The 23,826-nt window shown below is 41.7% G+C and overlaps 2 protein-coding genes across 5 annotated transcripts in view; one reads left to right on the top strand and one right to left on the bottom strand.

Moving 5' to 3' along the window:
• Window positions 1-23,826, bottom strand: part of LOC119979445 (inhibitory synaptic factor 2A) — a 404,538-nt gene that overhangs the window by 149,779 nt on the left and 230,933 nt on the right. The window contains exon 4 of one of the 4 annotated variants that reach the window (XM_038821676.1): window positions 20,813-22,562. The exons of 2 other annotated variants lie outside the window; for them this stretch is intronic. In XM_038821676.1, the coding sequence (XP_038677604.1) occupies window positions 22,442-22,562 (121 nt within the window). In that variant the 3' untranslated portion in view covers window positions 20,813-22,441. Of the gene's footprint in view, window positions 1-20,812; window positions 22,563-23,826 lie in introns of those variants that run through there. One more of the 4 variants, XM_038821686.1, reaches the window with a different exon arrangement.
• The window catches only part of dock1 (dedicator of cytokinesis 1), a 763,650-nt gene that overhangs the window by 102,578 nt on the left and 637,246 nt on the right, over window positions 1-23,826 (top strand). The window contains 2 exon segments of the mRNA XM_038821673.1: window positions 15,595-15,743; window positions 20,111-20,246. Of these exon segments, the coding sequence (XP_038677601.1) occupies window positions 15,595-15,743; window positions 20,111-20,246 (285 nt within the window).

A 23,826-nucleotide genomic window follows, 5' to 3' on the forward strand; every position in this document is an offset into this window, starting at 1 on the left:
TCTCTCTCTCTCTCTCTCTCTCTCTCTCTCTCTCTCTCTCTCTCTCTCTCTCTCTCTCTCTCTCTCTCTCTCTCTCTCTCACCCCCACAACCTTGGACATGGCCTCGAAGAAGGCTCTCCAGAACTCCACAAGTCTGGGCCAAGCCCGAACATGTGGACATGGTTGGCTAAGCCACACTGGTACCATTCACATTTAACCTCCACCTCAGGGAAGAATCTGTTCATTCGGTTTCTGTTAGGTGCACTCTGTGCACCACTTTAAACTGCATTAGGCTTAGCCTTGTGGAGGAGGAGGTGGAGTTGGGATTTAAACAGGAAGAGGAACCACGGCAATATGTTCATCTTGATACTCCACTTGTGGATGTGTGTCCAGTCATGGGCTATCTGGATCCCCAGGAATTTGTTTTGGGCTAATTTGAATGGTAGTCCCTCCAGCTCTGTCCCACCCCGTTCGGGTTCATGGGGAATGACTCACTCATGCCCAAATTGAGTTTGTAGCTCAAGAAGGCCCCAAACTCTTCCAGGAGCTGCATGATTGCTCTCAGGATGTTCTGTGGGTCGGAGACGTAGAGGAGTAGGTCATCCGGGGTTTCCCTTTGTCCAGGGGGCACTCAACATGGCCACCAACTATGTGTACGCCATGTGGGTGTGCTCCTGTACTCCGGGGTCTCCCTTTGCCCAGGGGCACTCCAAAGTGGCTGCTTGTAGTGCCACCTTGGTTCCTGCGCCTTTTCCCTCACTACCGAAGCCATACGAGAAGCAACTCTTTTTTTTCCCCATCCTGTTCCCTACGTGTTCCTCCCCCCTGCCCCCCACTGCCTCCTGTCCCTGCGTCCCCCTTCGTCTGGACAGGTGCTCCCTCCCTGCCGGGGGGATGAGCCGTGGCCCCATGTGCTATCTGTCGTCCCGTACTAGCTATCACTGCAAGTGTGGTGGCAGTCTCCCGGGGCTGGTCCAGCCCCAGCTTATTTCCGCTGACTGTCCGCTTTCCCTGCCTGCACTCTCACCTGTATTTCCCTGTCCTTGTTCTCTCCTGTGACCCTGTCTTTTTGATCAGAAACTGGCAGTACAGTGCTACGCAAACATGATAACTGCCCAATGAGTCTTTATTTCTTTAGTGATCCTCCTCCGATCAGCCTTCATCGCTGACTCTTGTCCAGGCTGTTGGTCTGCACAAATTTGTTTACCTCAGCTGGGTGTTGAAGTACTGCTCTTTGTACTGGTAAATGACCCAGAGTCTGGCTGGGAACAGCATACCCCGTTTTTGTACAGGGCCGACTTTGCCTGGTTAAACTCAGCCCTGCGTTTTGCCAAATCTGCCCATAAGTCTTGGTAAACTTGGATTTTATGCCCTTCCCATGTGCTCGCTCTAGTCTGTCTTGCCCACCGCAGGATCCTCTCCTGACCCGAGTTCGGTGCAGCTTCGTGACGATCGCTCTCGGGTGCTACCCCGTTTGGCTTTCGGCCTCAGCGACCTGTGTGCCCTGTCAAGCTCTGGGGGGCTTGGTGATCTCCCAAATAGGTTGCCCAGCATTTGGGTGACATAGCCTGTCGGGTCTCTACTCGCGATGCTTTCTGGCATGCCCATAATCCAAATATTTTGTCGTCGGGAGCTGTTCCCCATGTCCTCAACGTTCTCTTTTAAGCTCCCTTGTGCTGCTACCAACCTTTTAACTTCTGTTGCTCTGGTCCGTTGACTCTCTCTCCAGATTGTGGATCGTTCTCTCCTGCATCTCCACTTTCTTCCCCAACCCGTCGATTATCTTTTGCATCGCCATCGCCTCTGTCACCGCCACCTTGACTGCCACCTGGATTTTGTTCCTGATCGCCTCTTTCATGTCGGTCAGCTCCTTCATGGGAAAGGTCTTCCATCTGTCTCCAGGTTGTGGTTGGGGGGGTGGGAGGGGAGGATGTTGGAGGCCGATGCTCGGGTCATTGGTCTCCCTCTCTTCTCTGGTAGCAGAGGCCTCTTCAACTCGTGGGTCCGCCGGCTCGTCCGCCTGCTGCTCGTGGCCCTTTCCGCCATCCCTTTGATCCTTCGAGCTCCCATTTGCTGACTTTTTTTTGTGGTTATTTTCTTTTCTCCATTGAGGTTAATTTTCCTTTGAATATTCGGGCAAAATTCACTTCAAAGTGCCTATTTGGTTCTGGTTACGAGGAGCTGATGAAGTTGGCTGTAGACAAGCCAAAATCTGAAGCATTTGTAAGGTTTTGTGTCCTAATTTCTAGTGTTTGAGGCAATAATATTTTGTTGGGGACTGAGTACCTGAGCTTGTGTAGAGTTTTGGATTCATGTTTCAAGATAAAGGAATTCAGAAAGGACAGGCGGAAAACATGCTGCTGGATTCCTGATCAAAACAGTGGTGGATGCTTTTTTGAAAGGATCGTTGGAAACCCTGGAGTGGATTCTTATGAAAGCAGCTGATGGAAAGCATTCTTTGAAAGAAGGTTTTGCAGCGTGACTTTGAGAGTGAAGTTTAGAAACAGTCAATGTGACAATCATCTGGGGGGAATTTGAGGAGAAATTCACAGAAGATTGGTTGTGTGGTATTGGCTATGTGGTTTCAGAGTATACATAGGGGGTGTAAATGAATACTGTATTAAAATCAAGTATTTCATGTTTAATTTTTTTTGTTGTTGTTAAAAGCTAACTGGCAGCCCTGTAACTATTCCTCCACATTTCCTTTTTAAAAAAAAAGTAAAAGTTATGGCCTTTTGAGCCAGTATTCCATTCTGGAATCTTCCCATCCAGTAGTAACACTTACTGCAATTATAATAACATCAAAAGACAAGAGCAGCAGATGCATGGAAACACCACACCTGCAAGTTCCCCTCCAAACCGCACACCTTGGAACTCTTGGAACTCTCTTGCTAACTGCACTGTTGTGTACCTTTACCAGACGGACTGTAGGTGTTGAAGAAGGCTGCTCACCTTCTCTCGGGCAATTACGGATAGCAAATAAATGTTGGCCTTCCGAGTGACGCCCAGATCGCATGAAATGTATATTTTAAAAAAGCGGTGTAGGAAAAATTTGATCTGAGTTTAACTGTACCGTAATGCTGTTTGCATGATTTAGTGGTACCACTTCTTCTACTCCCTTTTCAATATCGCATTGATATTGTTTATTATTTTTTGATTTTTTTGTCTCCCTGCTGCACTCAAGGAATGAAATCAAAGTATCTCTTCCCAGACCCAATGAATGTGCATTGCATAAGTGGCATCAAAATTCCGTAGAAAGCCTGCAATACTATGACTTTTGGAGTCTTTCTACAGGGAATGTCCAACCACACTGGGAAGAAGCATATTGAGAGTCAAGCATTCAGTAGAAGTCATTCTATCCTGCTTCTGTATAAAAAGTATCCTAGTATTTCCCAGAAACTAGAACCTGTCAGATTCATTGCAATTATCATTTATGGCCCTGTACATTTCTAATGTAACCTGGAAGGCTACAGACTTGGTACTGGAAGGTGCAATTAGAATGAGCAAATAGTGCTATTCTGTTATTCAGCCAGAGCAGATGCGATGGGCTGAATGGCCTCTTTCTGTGCCTTTTTTATGGTTCCATGTAGGTGGGTAATGTTAATATCATAGGACTCTTCTATATTAAAAGTATTTGGAACTATTTTAGTGCATGAGTCATATTTTACTTGCCATGCTTGGATGTAAATCCTGCAAAATGGTCAGCACAGAAGGAGATCTAATGAACCAGCGCCGAGTCTTTTGAAAAGAAATCTAGTTAGTCCCACTCATCTGTTCTGTCTCTTTATCCTTGCAGATTTTACTAATCAATTTTGTTTGAATCGATTACTATTCCCTTACCACTAATTCTGTTTGCCCCACCTAAGTACTTGTGTAAAAAGTTTTTTCATCATTTTTTTATTTTTTTCAAATAAATTTAGAGTACCCGATTATGTTTTTTTCCGATTAAGAGGCAATTTAGCGTGGCCTATCTACCTAACCTACACATCTTTGGGTTGTGTGGGTGAAACCCACGCAGACACTGGGAGAATGTGCAAACTTCACATAGTTAGTGACCCGGTGCCAGGACCGAACTCGGTTCATCAGCGCCGTAGGTAGCATTGCTAACCACTGTACTGCCAGGATTTTCACCTTGTCGCCTATAATTCTTTTGCCAATTGTCCTCTGGTTATTTATCCTTCAGCCATCGGAAGCAGTTTTTTTTCTTCTTTTTTATCCTAATGCTTCATGATTTTAAACACCTATCAGATTTCCTCTTTGGCTTTTCTCAAGACGAACAACTCCAGCGACTTGTAACTGTCATTCCTAATCCCTGGAACAATGGTCTTGTCTTCTATAAAACAATTTTTTTCCTATACTCCCACTAATGCCTTACTGCTTACTACTTCAGCTGAGGCTGTACTAGTGCTTCATACAGTTTTAGCATATCTTCCTGGCTTTTGTAATCCATGCCTCTATGCTTTATCAACTACTACCCACCGTCTAAGATTTGTACACTAACCACTTCAGATCCCAATGCCTTGCACACAGTTTACAATTTTATCATTAAGTACGTTCTTCAATCCTCCTCGCATCTGTCAGGATAACCGAGGTAGTTGTAATTGATCTATATTTGTATTGTTAAATGTTAGAAATAAGTTTAGTTTTAAGTGGGTTTACTTTGGTGTTCCTGTGTAAGGAAGAGTAAACCTATAGTTAGATTCTTGCCAAGGTTCTTGCATCTCATTTTCTTTTTTCTTAATATAAATTTAGAGTATTCTATTCATTTTAAATTTTTTTTCAATCATGGGGCAATTTATCGTGGTCAATCCACCTAACCTGCATATCTTTGTGTAGTGGGGGTGAAACCCACGCAAGCGCGGGGAGAATGTACAAACTCCACACGGATAGTGACCCAGAGCCGGGATCGAACCTGGGACCTCGGCGCCATGAGGCAGCAATGCTAACTACTGCGCCACCGTGCTGCCTTGCAACTCATTTGCAAATAAAACTGTGCTTCTATTGTGCTTAAAGACGGTTACAGTATGAAAAGTAAACAAGTTAGGGAGAAATATAAGGTAGTTGTTTAGTAACCAGGGGCACCTTTAGGGTAGGTATGATTTTTGAGTTTAGTTTTAGTTGGACTTATAGCCGTTGATTTTAGAATGCTCGAAAGGGAACATTTCTCTCGGCTTTGCTAGAAGAAAAGCCATGCCATAGAGTGAAGATTAAGAATATAATAGTCGGAAGCTTAAAGAATAGCTATTTAAGGAAACTAGAGAAATGAAGAGAGGTTTCTAAGAATTGGGAAGTTAAAGGAACAAAAGGGAACTAATTTTTGGAGCAGGATTCTGGAAGTCAAACTCGGACCTGGAATGAAAAGGGCTGATTAGGTTGGTTGCTGAATCCGTGGTAAACAGGACCCATAGATGATAGGTAGAATTAATGAACAAGGTTTATTATGATACAAATCCAAACTCCTCCACTTCCCTAAGAGTCTCCTTTCCTGACCTGTACTCAGGCTGCGGTTTTTATGCTAATTGGGGCTCCTCTGTTGAGCAGAAGCCCCGCCCCTTAAAGGGGCAATTCGTATTCCAAGAGGTCACGTGAAACCATATGGTTCTGATCCCGGGACCTCCCTGGCGTTATAGCATTGATGTTCTGTATTCATGGTATTTCTAGTTGTTTCTTTACTAGTAACCTTGCCATGGAACAGGGGCACTTAACGAGACCGATCACATGATGTCCTTAGACAGCCTTTTCCATGGGAAAACGTGCAGTGTAACAGCGCAAACTGTAGTGTTAACATCTCTTGAATAAAGCTTTTTGTTGTTTGATCCTCCTGAGGCCTGCATACTTGATTTAAAAACCACTGCAGTTGGCTACAGACAACCCACATATCTGAAGCAATCGTAAGGTTTGATGTCACTATTTCCAGTGTTTGAAACAGTAGTGTTCTGCTCCCTAAGTTTGTGTAAAAGCATTTAAGGCAAAGGCAAGACCTGAAAGGAAAGGTGGGAACCGTGGTGTTAGATTCCTTGTTTAAAAAGTGGAGTGTAAGCTTTGTTTGGAAGGGTAGTTGGAAAATGTGGACTGGGCATTTAAAAAAAAAATAAACATCTTAAATAGTTTTTTCAAAATTTTTAAAAACATAACTTACATTACACATATTTAACTAACATTTAACAGTCCTGGAGTTGATGTCTTAATGGAAACAGCTGATCGAAAGCATCAGAATAAAAGCAAATTACTCCAGATACTTTGACAAAGAATTATCCCGACTCAATGTTACTTCTGTTCTCTCTCCACAGATGTTGTCATACCTGCTGAGGTTTTCTGTTTTTTGTGTGATGAAAAGCATAGTTTGAAAAAATTTTAAAGCATGCTTTTAGGGAATGGAGTTTAGAAACAGTCACGTGACATTCATTTGGGGGAATTTGAGAAGCAATCTACGGAAGATCGGTTGAGTGGCAATGGCCATTTGGTTTCAGAATGGGGTTACCTTTGAAAACATTTGAGACTAAGGGAGTAAAGGAGTATTGTATTATAATCAAACTTTTTTGTTTAATAAATACTTTTTGCTTGTTTAAAAACTAATTGGTAGTCCTGTCACTCTGCGCCTCCGAGTTTTCTTTTTAAAAAAAGGCACAAGTTATTCTTTTGACCCAGGGTTCCATTCTGGGATCTTCCTATCCAGTTAAAACATCAATTGGGATTGTAACATACTCTTGTGAATTAGATTTCATCTGCTATGTGTTTTCTCATTCCATGAGTTTGTCAATGGCCCAAATCTTCTGGTCAGCAATGTTGCTGCGCGCATTGCCACTGCCATTGAAGATTTCTGCAGCCCAGCATTTGTTGCGGTTTATTTCAGCCAGGACTTCCGATCCTGGCTGAAGCATCATGGGTCATCCCAGTGGAAGACTGGAATGTGTAAGTCATTAGCTGCCTTATTCAGGTAATTTTTAACGGCCTCTAGTCTTTCGGTGGGTGTAGGGTGAATTGATGAATGAGTGGGTAGTCTTGGAGGCAGGTAGTTAGTTTGCATTAATGATGGGGGATGATGGGGTTGTCAGTTACGCCACTCAGTTATGCTACACCAGCTAATCATTGAATTAAACCAGGTATTAATCAGATTTGGACCTATATATTCTTCTTGTCTATTACTGCCTTTCTGCTTTCTCTGTATACCCCTAAATCCAAATCACAACATAAAATAAAAGTAGCAGTGATCCTATTATTGCATCTTTGAAAGTAACACTATCTCCTCCTCCTCCCCCCCCTCCCGCATCTCGAATGAACCTTTCACCATAACTGTATGGTTTCTATCCTTCACCAATTTTCTTGTTGCTGACCCTTTTATCCCATGAATTTCAACTTTGACAAGCATAGAACATAGAACATAGAACGATACAGCGCAGTACAGGCCCTTCGGCCCTCGATGTTGCACCGACATGGAAAAAAAACTAAAGGTCATCTAACCTACACTATGCCCTTATCATCCATATGCTTATCCAATAAACTTTTAAATGCCCTCAATGTTGGCGAGTTCACTACTGTTGCAGGTAGGGCATTCCACGGCCTCACCACTCTTTGCGTAAAAAACCCACCTCTGACCTCTGTCCTATATCTATTACCCCTCAATTTAAGGCTATGTCCCCTCGTGCTAGCCACCTCCATCCGCGGGAGAAGGCTCTCGCTGTCCACCCTATCTAACCCTCTGATCATTTTGTATGCCTCTATTAAGTCACCTCTTAACCTTCTTCTCTCTAACGAAAACAACCTCAAGTCCATCAGCCTTTCCTCATAAGATTTTCCCTCCATACCAGGCAACATCCTGGTAAATCTCCTCTGCACCCGTTCCAAAGCTTCCACGTCCTTCCTATAATGAGGCGACCAGAACTGTACGCAATACTCCAAATGCGGCCGTACTAGAGTTTTGTACAACTGCAACATGACCTCATGGCTCCCGAACTCAATCCCTCTACCAATAAAGGCCAACACACCATAGGCCTTCTTCACAACCCTATCAACCTGGGTGGCAACTTTCAGGGATCTATGTACATGGACACCGAGATCCCTCTGCTCATCCACACTACCAAGAATTTTACCATTAGCCAAATATTCTGCATTCCTGTTATTCTTTCCAAAGTGAATCACCTCACACTTCTCCACATTAAACTCCATTTGCCACCTCTCAGCCCAGCTCTGCAGCTTATCTATGTCCCTCTGTAACCTGCAACATCCTTCCGCACTGTCTACAACTCCACCGACTTTAGTGTCGTCTGCAAATTTACTCACCCATCCTTCTGCGCCCTCCTCTAGGTCATTTATAAAAATGACAAACAGCAACGGCCCCAGAACAGATCCTTGTGGTACGCCACTCGTAACTGAACTCCATTCTGAACATTTGCCATCAACTACCACTCTCTGTCTTCTTTCAACTAGCCAATTTCTGATCCAGATCTCTAAATCACCCTCAATCCCCAGCCTCCGTTTTTTCTGCAATAGCCGACCGTGGGGAACCTTATCAAACGCTTTACTGAAATCCATATACACCACATCAACTGCTCTACCCTCGTCTACCTGTTCAGTCACCTTCTCAAAGAACTCGATAAGGTTTGTGAGGCATGACCTACCCTTCACAAAACCATGCTCATATTATTCCTATCTAGATGATTATAAATCGTATCTTTTATAATCCTCTCCAAGACTTTACCCACCACAGACGTTAGGCTCACCGGCCTATAGTTACCGGGGTTATCTCTACTCCCCTTCTTGAACAAAGGGACCACGTTTGCTATCCTCCAGTCCTCTGGCACTATTCCTGTAGCCAATGATGACCTAAAAATCAAAGCCAAAGGCTCAGCAATCTCTTCCCTGGCTTCCCAGAGAATCCTAGGATAAATCCCATCAGGCCCCGGGGACTTATCTATTTTCACCTTGTCCAGAATTGCCAACACTTCTTCCCTACGCACCTCAATGCCATCTATTCTTATAGCCTGAGTCTCAGCATTCTCCTCCACAATATTATCATTTTCTTGAGTGAATACTGACGAAAAGTATTCATTTAGTATCTCGCTTAACTCCTCAGCCTCCACACACAACTTCCCACCACTGTCCTTGACTGGCCCTACTCTTACCCTAGTCATTATTTTATTCCTGACATACCTATAGAAAGCTTTTGGGTTTTCCTTGATCCTACCTGCCAAAGACTTCTCATGTCCCCTCCTTGCTCGTCTCAGCTCTCTCTTTAGATCCTTCCTCGCTTCGTTGTAACTATCAAGCACCCCAACTGAAACTTCACGCCTCATCTTCACATAGGCCTCCTTCTTCCTCTTAACAAGAGATACCACTTCTTTGGTAAACCACGGTTCCCTCGCTCTACCCCTTCCTCCCTGCCTGACTGGTACGTACTTATCAAGAACATGCAATAGCTGTTCCTTGAACAAGCTCCACATATCCAGTGTGCCCAACCCTTGCAGCCTACTTCTCCAACCTACACGTCCTAAGTCATGTCTAATGGCATCATAATTGCCCTTCCCCCAGCTATAACTCTTGCCCTGCGGGGTATACTTATCCCTTTCCATCACTAACGTAAAGGTCACCGAATTGTGGTCACTGTTTCCAAAGTGCTCACCTACCTCCAGATCTAACACCTGGCCTGGTTCATTACCCAAAACCAAATCCAATGTGGCCTTGCCTCTTGTTGGCCTGTCAACATATTGTGTCAGGAAACCCTCCTGCACACATTGTACAAAGAACGACCCATCTAATGTACTCGAACTATATCTTTTCCAGTCAATATTTGGAAAGTTAAAGTCTCCCATAACAACTACCCTGTTACTTTCGCTCTTTTCCAGAATCATCTTCGCCATCCTTTCCTCTACATCCCTAGAACTATTAGGTGGCCTATAGAAAACTCCCAACAGGGTGACCTCTCCTTTCCTGTTTCTAACCTCAGCCCATACTACCTCGGAAGAAGAGTCCCGATCTAGCATCCTTTCCGCCACCGTAATACTGTCCTTGACTAGCAGCGCCACATCTCCCCCTCTTTTGCCCCCTTCTCTGAGCTTACTAAAACACCTAAACCCCGGAACCTGCAACAACCATTCCTGTCCCTGCTCTATCCATGTCTCTGAAATGGCCACAACATCGAAGTCCCAGGTACCAACCCATGCTGCCAGTTCCCCTACCTTATTTCGTATACTCCTGGCATTGAAGTAGACACACTTCAAACCACCTACCTGAACACTGGCACCTCCTGCGAAGTCAAATCTGTGCTCCTGACCTCTATACTCTCAATCCCCCTTACCCCAAAACTACAATCCAGGTTCCCATGCCCCTGCTGAATTAGTTTAAACCCCCCCAAAGAGCACTAACAAATCTCCCCCCCCCAGGATATTGGTGCCCCTCAGGTTCAGATGTAGACCATCCTGTCTATAGAGGTCCCACCTTCCCTAGAAAGAGCCCCAGTTATCCAGAAATCTGAATTCCTCCCGCCTGCACCATCCCTGTAGCCACGTGTTTAATTGTTCTCTCTCCCTATCCCTCATCTCACTATCACGTGGCACGGGCAACAACCCAGAGATAACAACTCTGTTTGTTCTCGCTCTGAGCTTCCATCCTAGCTCCCTAAAGGCCTGCCTGACATCCTTGTCCCCTTTCCTACCTATGTCATTAGTGCCAATGTGGACTACGACTTGGGGCTGCTCCCCCTCCCCCTTAAGGACCCGGAAAAGCCTATATTTTTATTAACCACCTTTTTGAAGACTAGATGCACATCAATTCCACTGTCCTCAACCACCCTCTATTACCTCATCAAACAATTTGGTGAAGTTAATCAAGCTTTATTTGCCCCTTTAACAAATTTACATTGCCTCTCCTATATTAGTCCATGCTTCTCCAAGTGACTGTTAATTTTCTGCTGAATTAATGTTTCTTAAAACCCCTTTACCACTGACATTAAACAGGCTAGGCTTTATTTGTTTCCCAATTTCTGATCCAGGGTATAATATTTGCAATCCTCCAGCCCTTTGGCACCACTCCTGTATGTAAGGAAGCTTGGAACCTTGTGGCTTGTACATTTACAATTTTGGCATTTGTTTCTCCCAATAAACAGGAATGCATGCTTTCTGGAGCAAGTAGTTTATCCACTTCAAGTACAGTAAGCTTTTATAGTATCTCCTCTTAATATATATGTTTTATCTTAGTGTCCTGACAACCTCTTGATTTACCATGACTTTGCTGGTGTCATTCTCCTTGGTAAATACTGGTGCAAAATACTCAGTGCCCTAGTGATTCCCTCTACTTCCATCAATGGGTCATCTGTTTTGTTTCCTAATTAGCCTCACCACTGTTCTGACAATCCTTTTACTGTTAATATGCCTATACAAGATTTTTGGATGCTCTATATGTTAGGCAGCAATCTGTTCTTGTACTGTTTCTTTACTCTTAATTTCTTTTTCAATTTTTGTGTTTAACCTGATTTTCTCTCGTATTATTGTCAACTGCTTCGTCATCCGATGAACCATGGCTTTGATTTCCCTTCATTTTTCCCGTGTGGGAATGTACTTGGACTGTCCCAGGTTTAAAGGTTATCCATTGCTCCATTAGATTTCTGCCTCTCAGTCTTTGTCTCCAGTTTACTCGGGCAGATCCCTTCTCAATTCACTGAAATTAAGCTACCACCCGTTAAGTATTTTCGATTTTTCCTTTTCCTTTTCCACAAATCTAAACCGTAGGATGCTATGATCACTATTTCCACTATTTAGGGCAGCACGGTAGCATTGTGGATAGCAGAATGGCTTCACAGCTCCAGGGTCTCAGGTTCGATTCCGGCTTGGGTCACTGTCTGTGCAGAGTCTGCACATCCTCCCCGTGTGTGCGTGGGTTTCCTCCGGGTGCTCCGGTTTCCTCCCACAGTCCAAAGATGTGCAGTTTAGGTGGATTGGCCATGATAAATTGCCCTTAGTGTCAAAAATTTCCCTTAGTGTTGGGTGGGGTTACTTGTTATTGGGATTGGGGGAGGTGTTGAACTTGGGTAAGGTGCTCTTTCCAAGAGCCAGTGCAGACTCGATGGGCCGAATGGCCTCCTTCTGCACTGTAAATTCTATGATTAAGACGTTCCCCATTATGAAAGTCACTAATTGGCCTGCTTCATTCCCTAGCACTAGATGAAGTATTGCATCCTTCCTGGTTGGGCAGGAAACATACTGATTAAGCAGGTTCTGAGCATTGTTCAGAAATTCCTCCCCTCTCTGGCCTTAACAAGTGATTGCTACATTCTGTATTGAGGAGATGGTCTCCCATTTTACTACACTGTAGTTCAGACACGCATCAGTAATTTCCCTGCAAATTTATTCCCGTATCTCCTTGTCATCAGTTATGGCCTGTGAAATACATCAAGTAGTATATCTATTGTTCTTTAATTCTAACCAAATAGATTCTGTTTCCCAGCCCCAAGGTTTTTCTCTCTCTAGTACTTAAATAATCAAAATATTTAAATACTCTAATCCTTATAAATGAAGAATTTCCTTAATCAAAGTTTCTGGGCGGGAATGTCTGATTGTTGACGCCGATATCGTGTTTGGCGATTGGTCGGAGAATCCACTTTTGCGCTGGAATCAGGGGCAGCGCCTTTTTTGCACTGCTCCGCCCCCTCAAAAACGCTGTACTGTATGCCGTATGGACAGCCTCAGGACATCACCGGAGGCCCTCCTCCGATTTTCCGCTGGCAGGGCGGGGGCTGGTGGGACTGGTGGGGGGTGGCTGTTTTTGACAGGCCGGGTTTGCGCGCAGCCTGTGCCATGTTGCATGGCACGGCCGTTGGCATGCGCTTGCGCAGCCACAGACCTCTCCATTCTGTGGCCGTATCCACAGGTAAAGCCACCACTTTCCGGTGTGCAGCTGTTAGTACCCTACCAGGCGGAGAATCGGTGCGGAGCCGGTGCCCACTTTCTTGTCGTAAGACCAGGCGGATCCTGCAGTCATAGCCACAGATTCAGCGAATCCAGCCCCCTATTTTTCCTTCTGATCTTTCTGAATACCTTACAGTAGGTTTACAAGGAAAGTGGAAAAATAAATAAAAGCAGCAATGGTAGAGTATAAGAAGAGATTGGTAGCCATCATAAAAGAAATCTAAAAGTTTTCAAGAGGTATATAAATTGTAAAATAGGTGTGGGCTGATTATGGACCTAAAGAGGGTTTATGCACGGCAGCCGATGGTCTGGCTGAGGTGCTAAATGAGTACTTTGCCAGGGAAGAAAATGCTGAGAAAGTCGGAGGGAAAGAGGAGGTAGCTGAGACACTGGATAGACTAGAAATGAGTTTAGAAAGACAGACTTCACTAAAAGTTACCAAGACCGTGTGGGGTGTGTTTGAGGATAGTCTGAAAAGTAAGGGTATAAATTGCAGAGGCACTGACCATTAGCTTCCAATCCTCTTTAGGTACAGCTATGGTGTCAGAAGACTGGTGAACTGCAAATGTTATACCTCTGTTTCAAAAAAGGTTGTGAGGATAAACCCAGCAATTATAGGTCAGTTAGTTTAAAGCTTTGTGGGAAAGCTTTTGGAACTGATAATTTGGGTCAAAACGAACAATCACTTCGACAATTGTGGATTAATTAAGAAAAACTGGCACCGATTTGTTAAGGCCAAATTGTGTTTAAATAATTTGAAATGCACATTTTAATGAGGTAATAGAGAGGGGAAGAGGGTTGATGAGGGTAATGCAGTTTATGTCATGTTCGTGGACTTCCAAAATGGGCTTGGTAAATGCCAGATAATGGGTTTGTTAAAGGGACAGTGGCAGCATGGATATAAAGTTGGTTGAGTGACAAGAAACCGACTGGCTGTTTTTCTGACTGGAGAAATGCATGTGGTGGGGTTCCCCAGGGCTTGGAATCAGAACCACTGCTTGCCTTGATCAATGCTAATGATTTAGGCTTGGGGTGCAGGGGCAGATTTGTAGATGACGTACATATTGAAAATAGGGAGCTATGAGGAGTATAGTGATTATTTCAAGGCCCTTCTCAAACTTGCCCCTCGCCTGAGGTGATCCTCAGGTTAAATCACCACAAGTCAGCTCTCCCCTTCTTCAAAGCAGCCTATGGGACTATGGCAACTTTACTTTACCTTGTGGTTATTGTCATGAGGACAGGTATAGATTAGTGGAATGGGTGGATTGTGAAATTTAATTCAGAGAAGTGTAAAGTGATACATTTTGCTAGGAAGAATGAGGAAAGACATTGGGTGGGATTCTCAGATTGTTGACGCTGAAATCGAGGATTGGCTGAAGAATTCCTTTATACACCAAAATCGGTAGTACTGCCGTTTTTCCAATGCTCCGCCCCCGATGGGCCAACTTTCCGATGGCGTGGGACACGTGTCAACTTTCGCAAACCTGGCGTGGTGGCTGCAGACTGAATGCAGCGCCGCCACAGTCCTGGGGGGGAGCCGTTCCACTGGCAGAGGGAGCTTCGGCAGAGGCTGGGGGACTGGTGGAGGGTGGCCCAGCGGTGACGAATTCGATTACAGGGGGGCAGTTTTTGGCCGGGTCCATGCGTGGCCGGCGCCATGTCGTATGACGCGGCCGCCGCGCACATGCGTAGCCATGGACCCGGCCATTCTGTGTCCATATCAGCAGGTAAAGCTGGGGGTTTTACGTGGAGCGGCTGCTGGCCCCCACCAGGCAGAGGATTGATGCGGGGTGCTGCTGACATTTTGGTTGTAAGACCAAACGCATCCTCTGGACATAACCGCAGAATCAGAGAATCCAGCCCAATATATAATAAAGGGTACAATTCTAAAGAACGTCTGGAGCTGAGGTACCTTGGGTTATAGATGCGTAATTTTTTGAGTTTGATGGCAGGTTGAGAAAACAGTTAATAAGACAGTTGGGATTCTGTGTTTTGTAAGTAGAGACCTAGAGCAGAGAGGAAGTTATGTCAAACCTTTTTGCTTGCTAGCGAATTTGATTATGCACCTGAGGAGAGAATTTTTTTTAAGGCTTTGGGGAAAAGGCAGGGGAGTGGGTCCACTGAGTATCTCCTGAGCACACAATGGGTCATACAGTCGCCTTCTGTGCTTTAACCATTCTATGAATATTTTGCCTTTTTTTTGAGCCATGTCATCATTTCACTTTAGCCAAGTTTATAACCACACTTTATGCATTTACACAAATGCACTCCAAACCTAACTTTAAATAACGTTGTATTTTCTATGTTTGCACTTAACTTTTATTATTTCTAATTGTCTTTCCTAGTCCTCTGCATCCTATTTCTGCTTTGTTTAATACTATACTCAGGCACTGCCGAATTAGCTTAAAGTGTCCTTTGCAGCACTTAACCTACTGCTGTGATATCATCCCCATCCCCCTGCAGAATATTCTACACCCTTTCTGTGATGTCCTTTGCCGTGGCACCTATGATTTCTCAATATAGAAATTTCTGTGCTGCACGAACACGTGCAGTTTGTACAACAGGTTTTATAGTTAGCAATTCAAAACAATGTTCTTCATTGATAAGATTAACTTGTTGAACAATGTTAAACAATGGTGGCAATGATTTTGTGAAGCACTACTTGTTTTCTATTCAGTATATTTAATTTTCTACTCTAATTTCTTTAAACTTCAGAATGACAGCAGAGAGATGTTTAACCGTGTTAGGCGCATGATGTACGATCTTATTGAATGGCGATCTCAGATACTTTCTGGAACTCTCCCACAAGATGAACTGAAGGAACTGAAACAGAAAGTTACTGCCAAAATAGATTATGGCAACAGGTATAATTTAACACCTCTAAATAAACTAACATTGCTTATTGTTCTCACATTTGACTATTTTAGCCTGTGAAGTATGGTTATTGTTGTAGCAGTAATTATGCAATTTAAACATTAGTAGCTTGCCTATCTATTTTAAATGGAATACTTATTCTGTTGACCATTTTTTATGTGGAACAGTTGATGTGCATTTATGTGTATCTGTTGCTTGATTTAATTTCAATCGTTTTATGGTAGTTTAAGAAGTGCCAGGATTACTATTATGTTGGTCATCTTGATTGACCAAAGATTTAAGGATGCTAGGTTACGAGATTAATTCCATCATTTAAAAGAATAAATATTTTAATTAAGGCATTTATAATATAACTTAAAAGAGTTTAACAAGATAACAAAATGAACACACACCCAACAAAACCCAATCAATATGGCTCACATCAACAATTCCCCAATGCCTTCCCTTTGTTAACACACACACACACACACACACACACACACACACTGCTGACAGCTTAATTCTTCCCAAGGTAGTCGATAAACGGCTGCTACCACCGGATTAATTCCATAATTAAGAGTCAACTGTCAAAAGAGATTTTGAGGGATGGAAATTAATTCATTTTCCCTAAAATGGGTGCTTTTCTACTTAGCTCTATCCTCTGAGACCCCTTCTGTATTAACAAAACCATCTTCAGCATTTGTTTTTGTTTAGTTTCACCTAAAAAGTAGTAATTCCTCTTGTTCAAGCTATCATTCTCTTGGTTTAACTTTGGCAATGAGTGCTAATGTCGACATTCAAATTACTCGTTATCTGTCATTGAAAATTCAATCTAATCATTGATCACCATTTGGTTTTATAGTTTTGGGAAGTAAACTATAAAATTCTGAATGAAGATATTACTAATAATTACTGGTGTCACATTTTATTAATACCATGATTAAGTGAGAGGTAATGTGCGAATTTCAGCTTCAAAGTATATGTAAATTTGTAACTATGTTGCATTCATTGCAAAACCATAAACTGTATTGAAACTAAGTTTTTGATATCCATGCCGTAACGGAAAACTGTTATCTTCATATCCTCAGTCAGCTTAAATGATCTTTTCTTCTAAAATGCATATGCAAATTTCTATTCATTTTTAGAACTATTTTTAAAATGCTCATGTCCCAATAGTATGATGACCTTCAGAAATATGGAAAGAGCAGAGATGAATAATTTCATGACAATAGCTGCGTTCGTTGTGAAACTGCATAATAGGCTGCTTTGTGGCATAAATTTACATTTGAAGATTTGTGACTGTGCACACACAAATGATCTGAAATTGTTGCCAATGCTCTTATAATGGGCAACAGGTGGAGAACCAGGGAATTATTGATTAAGCCCCAGAAATGAAGAAGATCTACACACTGCTTAAATTATGATGAACTTAATGAGTTCCTGATATTGCCTTTATCAAAGTGAGGAGAATAATATTTACGTTGTTTGCTGTAGCAAGGTCAATTAAATCACAAGAATGATAAAATTACCAATGAACTGCAGCGTTTGCCTAAAGTATTGGAGAGAGTGAATTTCTTCCCATGTTATTTATGGAACTAATCATTATTTGCAGACTCACCAAATGAACATAAAGATACTGACTGCTGCATTCATTTATCCCCAATAGAAAGTATTCATCATTGACAACACTGTTTATAAATACTCATTTAAAAAAATATATTTGCACCAATTGATGGACATGGTGACCCACAAAGGCTTGCTGTCAAATTAGTATCTTTCATAATAATCTTTATTAGTGTCACAAGTAGGCTTACATTAACACTGCAATGAAGTTACTGTGTAAATTCCCTAGTCGCCACACTCCAGTGCCTGTTCGGGTACACGGGGGAGAATTCAGAATGTCCAATTAACCAAACAAGCAGGTCTTTCAGGTCTTCTGGGAGGAAACCCATGCAGACATGGGGAGACTCCACACAGACAGTGACCCAAGCCGGGAATCGAACCCGGATCCCTGGCGCTGTGAAGCAACAGTGCTAACCACCACTATGCTACCATCTTTATTGCAACAGTACTTATTTTAAATCCTGTGGCATGCCATTCCTCTTGTGCAATACCTGTGATGTCCCTTTCATCTTCCTTTGATCATTCCACCCCCCTCACTACTTTTATTCAATCTTTCTTGATTCCCACCTGAACAGAGACTTTCCTTTTGTCCTTGTCCCACCTATCTCTTGCCCCAAACCTATTCTTTCTCTAACTTTCCCATTCCTGATGAAAAATGACGGACCTGAATGTGTGGACCACGAAGAGTCCAACATGAGTTTTAGAGTCAAACGAAACTTAACTTTATTCATACTAATATATTTGCACAGCAGCAGTAATTCACTACTGGTCTTTCTAGCCCAGGGGTGGGCAAACTACGGCCCGCGGGCCGCATGCGGCCCGCCAAAGGTATTTCTGCGGCCCACCAAGTCATTAAAAAAAAAAAAAAAAAAAAATTTTTTTTTAAAATTTTTTTTTTTTTTTTTTTTAAATTTTTTTTTAAGGTTAATGGGGGGGGGGGGCTGTTGGGTTACTTACTGGTATAGGGTGGATACGTTGACTTGAGTAGGGTGATCATTGCTCGGCACAAAGTCGAGGGCCGAAGGGCCTGTTCTGTGCTGTACTGTTCTATGTTCTATATGAGGCGCCCAGAATCATAACCGGGTGAAGTAATTATTTTACTTAATATACTATGCGGCCCTTTGTGAATTGTGAATTTCTGAATGTGGCCCTTGCACGGAAAAGTTTGCCCACCCCTGTTCTAGCCAGTCCCTAACTGGCCGGCTCAATTTATAAAAGAGAAAAGATTAATGTTTGCCCTGCCTCTTATCGAGATCCATAGGATAACCAGTTGTCCTTACCCAATAGGATCGTTGCCGGTTACAGCATTAACTTTGTCTGCACAGATGCTGCCATAATGTGCTGTGTATTACCATCAGTTTCTGATTTTATTTCAGATTCCAGCATCTACAGTCTTCTGTTAATTAGGTGCAGTAAACCACTTATCTCCGCTGTTCATCTCCTCCAACAACCCTCCCACCCTAGTGCCACCCACCATTGGCAGTCACATGAGCAATATGCACTCCAGTCCTCTGTGTGCCCTCTGTGTCTTTGCATGCTCCAAGACCAATCAGAAGTGTGGACAGAAACTGTGCATTATATTAGATAAAGTTTCTCATGCACACACTTACCATCTGCTATTTCTGCTGCCATCACTACCAGCCATTCACAGCCACATGTTTGTCACATGCTCCAGTCCTCTGCGTGCTCCACATGCACCATAGCGTAGATTAGAAAAACTTATGTGATTAAAGTATCTTTATTTCCACAGCACTTTTAAAAATACAGGATCTCTAATTATTCTTTCACGAAAAACTTCAATAGAATCAAAACTTGTGACTCTGGAAAAAGCCAAAGAGGTATTAAATTTAATAATAAAATTGCAGTGAGCAACCACCTCCATGAAGTATGTATGCACACACACACACACACACACACACACACACACACACACACCACACGCACACACCTCAAAATATTAATTGAATGCAATAAGTGGGATAAAACATTTTTTAAACTTAGTGTTGCTGAATACAAAATGTGCCTCCACATGGACAATACTCATTCATCTCGGTTTAATTCAATGCAGTAGTCTGAATTGAGCTTAAAAAAATTGCAGTCTGGTGCTCTGCGTTACCCATATGTCTTTGTATGCACCAAAGTAGAGATAAGCAGTCAAAGTATGATCTTTATTGTAACAGCGCTTCTTTAAATACTGGATTTCTGGTTATTCTTTTAGCAAAGACTTCAACAAAATCAAAACTTTTGATTCTGGAAAAACAGTAAGAAGTATTGGATATGTAAAAACATTGGGTTTAAAATGGTGCTATAAAGTGAACAAATCCCATGTGGGAAATGCTCAGTACCCAAATGTTGCAATAAAGTTTTAAAATATCTAATTAACCTATTGCTATCAAATTGGTGCAAAACAAATCAATGAGCAACCAATCCGAAAAGTGTGGGTTAATCTCAGTAAAGGTGGATGGGGAGGTTCATTTTACTGCCATGCTTGTTAAATCTTCAAAATGTAGTGCAGATATATGTAGCAAAATAATATGTTAGTGTCACAATTGGTGACAAGTCATTGTGAGCACATGTTGGTCAAAGTTGCGCACACCAGTAACTTTTATAGACTCGTAGAGGGGCATATTGTTGTCTAACATAGAAATGTCATATTAGATCACCATGTGCTTTGCTTTACCTGGAGTTATCAGAGAATGTTTAGAGATGAGTCATATAATTGGTTTATTGCAGTTCTAATCTGATTAATTTCCAGAATCCTTGACCTTGATTTGGTGGTAAGAGATGAAGATGGCAACATTTTAGATCCTGACCAAACAAGCACCATCAGTCTGTTTAGAGCTCATGAGATGGCATTGAAACGGATAGAAGAAAGAATCGAGGAAGAAAAGGTGATTAAATTAAATAGTCAATTGCAGTTAAACCGCTGTAAATCATTCACTTCTGAAGTTATTTCTGGTTTTAATGTTTATACATTGTCTACTAAATATGATTCTGTGCTGAAAACCTTGAAATGTTTTGTCAGATTTGCAGTCACTGTTTTGTTTATGATACTTAATTAAATATTGGATGATCTTGCAATGTGGATCTTGCAATGTGTTTAGAAAAAGAATATGAAGATGATGTCCTCTCTACCTTCCACATTCTCTCTATAAAGTAAGATCAAGTAAGGGAAATATTGCAAGATTGCATTACTTGAAGTACAAATTGAAGTTTTTTGATTAATTCATTTAATTTGTCTGAATTACTTGTATAAAGTAGCATCCAGGGTGTTGTGATCAATTTGGCAAACAGTGCAGTTAATCATTATATCAGAATGAGCATTGTAAAATTACACATGACCGACAGTATTTCTGTTTCCATGACCTCCACTTTGGTTCAGAAATTTGTGTCTTCATAAAACCACGACAAAGGATTCTATTTATGAAACATTCATAATTTTTAATTCATTATTATTAAACAAAAAGTTTAAATAAATTTTAGGAGAATAATTTAATAATAAGTAAGCTCCAACTGTTATTCATTGTTTCTCATAAGACTCAATGGCATTGACTTGAGCTAGTTTAAAGTACTTAACTAAAATCTGACTTTTTTAGACAGTGTATTTATTCATTGTCTGAAACATTTCCTCTGAAGTGGCAAAATTGAATTTGACTCAATTGCCATGAGCCACAATGCAAACCTGGATAGGGTAACTGTTTTGCACCACCATTGAATTTTCATTGCAATCCTAGTTCGAATTTTGTAGCTAGTTTAATAATTGGAGTCGGGATTATTAATGTGTTTTCCGGTGTGCAAATTCAATGGGCAGTCATAGAAATTATTTTATACAAATAATTTATAATAATACTTTACAAATAGTAGAAAAATTGTTCAAATTGTTCATGGTGGGTGCTCATTTTCTTCACCTAATTCCGGAGTTAAACCATGATCATTTAAAGAAATAATCCAGTTTGAGAGCTGTGTATTCTGTGGTGCCAGTATATCCCCCTTCTAGGCAGAGACTGGCTGAGATAAGTCCAGTTGACGTTTCAGTGCTAATATTCATTAATGGCAAAACCATGTGGGTTAATAACAGAAGCAATTCCTGATAGCTACTGCCGTTGCTATGTGAACAGTTAATTCCGTGAATAAAGGTTTGTAGCCGAATAGTAAATTGATTTATGTCAATCATTTTTAGTTGAAATTTGCTGCTACTCTGAACTTTCTCTGACTCCAATTTTGTATACACAGCAGCTTTTTGTTTCTGCAAAATTTATATTCAATTTCCTTTATTTCCAATTGAGCTTCAAAGGCAATGGAAAGTATATTTTAAAAGAGGTCTGTGCAGTTCTGAGATCATCAAAAGAATAGTAGGTGGCTCTTTGACGTCTTGAACACAAATCTCGCGTAATGTTATTGTTAAAAGATGCTATTTTAATCTGGTAATATTAAAGCTGTTGGCACAGGGCTGTGTTTTCTTATTATTTTCTTTGTCCTGTTAATCTGTATTCTATATTGTGCTATCTGCTATTTTTAATAAACCTATTCCATAGTTTATAATCTAAACCATGGTCTGATGGTGTTTATTCTGCCACTTTCTGAAGCCTGGAAAATCACAGGACTCATGATGTATCTGATTATTAAAACCTGTGACCACTGTAATTGTGCACATTTGGTGTACAAAAATGTACTCTGGTGTGTAAACCGTGAAAGCATGTACTTGGAATTAGATGCTAAAGAAAGTTAAGTAAAATGCAGAAATGTGACTCTCAAATTGCTGACCAAAGGGATGCTATTCAAATTTGTGTAAATAGCAGTTGGAAAGATCATACGTTCTTGGTATCTTGGATAGAAGTGGAAATTAGGCTGACTTTACTAAAAGCAGCAGGAGTAAGTAGAGTATGCATGCAAGATCAGAGAAGTTAGGATAAGGATGTGCTTCCCAATTAGTAATACTTAAACTGGAGGCTGTGAAGGAATAATCTGAGCTCAAGGAGAAGGGATACCAGTGAAAATTTAAGGCAGATTAAGAGGAGTTTTACTGCAAATTTAAAGAGGAAAATTGAGACTGCAAGTTCTTGAGAATCAGAGGAAAGGGAAAACCTCAAAAATGGCTGGGAAATATGCAACGTGGTCCAGATGAATGAAGGTACAGCTGCGTTTTGTTCAAGGAACAGGAAATCGATCCATCAAAGCTGATAACTTCTGCGTCAGACAACTGCCAACTAAAGGAGGAAGAGAAATGTGAATGCAAATTTAGGTTATACACTTGCAAAAGATAGAAAAAGAGAAAGATTATGCTTACATGAATTGCTGGACAATTCCATAATGAGAGATAGCAAGACTTTAGTTCCTTTCACTACTTCAGGGTGTTCCAAAACACATCACATCTAAGAATACTTTAAAAATGCAGTTTTGGTATGTTGAAATTGTCAGTTTCTGGTTAAGTTCAGAAAGCTTCAAGTAAAGGTGTATAGATTATAAACAAATTGTAAAGCATTAAATAATCCAACAAAAAGAATAGACAAAAATACTATTCTAAACAACATTTATGGAGGCCTTCCAAAATTGCTGAATGCAAACATGCCGTCTACTATTGTTAGGATCCTGACTTCAGTCCTGGGCAATGATGTGCAAGTTATTTTGTTATATTTGCAAGTGTTGTCAAGGTATTGACTAATCCTAGATGAGAGTAGAACTGCAGTTGGTAAACTGGTACGAACTATTATTTTGTTTCTCGGTTTTTACTTTAATGTGGGATTTGAATTTGGACTTGACCTAGTATGGTATACTTTGAGACGAAAGGAGTCACTATCCCAAGAACCACCACCCAGTTGGGCTTGCACCTCGCTAACTGCACACAAGGCAACACATCAACCCCCACTGGCATCAGAAGAATCACATCAGTGACCCCAACACTGAAGCGAAGAAGAATTGCAAGACATCCAGAGTCGTCCCTCCCCCCCCACAACCGCCGCTGCCGAATGATAAGGGAAACCCACCCCGTAACCCATTGGACCAAAATAGGCCCTATAACAGCACATTGCTCACTGCGGTTAAGAGAAAATGAAAATTGAAATGAAATGAAAATAGCTTATTGTCACAAGTAGGCTTCAAATGAAGTTACTGTGAAAAGCCCCTAGTCGCCATATTCCGGCGCCTGTTCGGGGAGGCTGGCACGGGAATTGAACCGTGCTGCTGGCTTGCCTCGGTCTGCTTTCAAAGCCAGCGATTTAGCCCTGTGCTAAATGAGCCCCTGAATGAGAAGAAACACTGAATGCATTTTTAATATTCCTGGCTACCAAGCATTCGGAAATGATCAAGGAAAAAGTGAAGGGGCCATTGCTGTGTTGAATTAAGGTTATGTAGTTTGAGATAGATTATTCAAGGACTGAATGGATTGGGCTTCAAGTAAGGAACAGAAGGAGAGTTGTGACATTGGTGGGATCTTTTTAGTGAGAAAGAAATGGATGAGCAAATTTGTTGGCA

The sequence above is a fragment of the Scyliorhinus canicula genome, chromosome 16 (assembly GCF_902713615.1).
Source record: "Scyliorhinus canicula chromosome 16, sScyCan1.1, whole genome shotgun sequence".
NCBI lineage: Eukaryota > Metazoa > Chordata > Chondrichthyes > Carcharhiniformes > Scyliorhinidae > Scyliorhinus > Scyliorhinus canicula.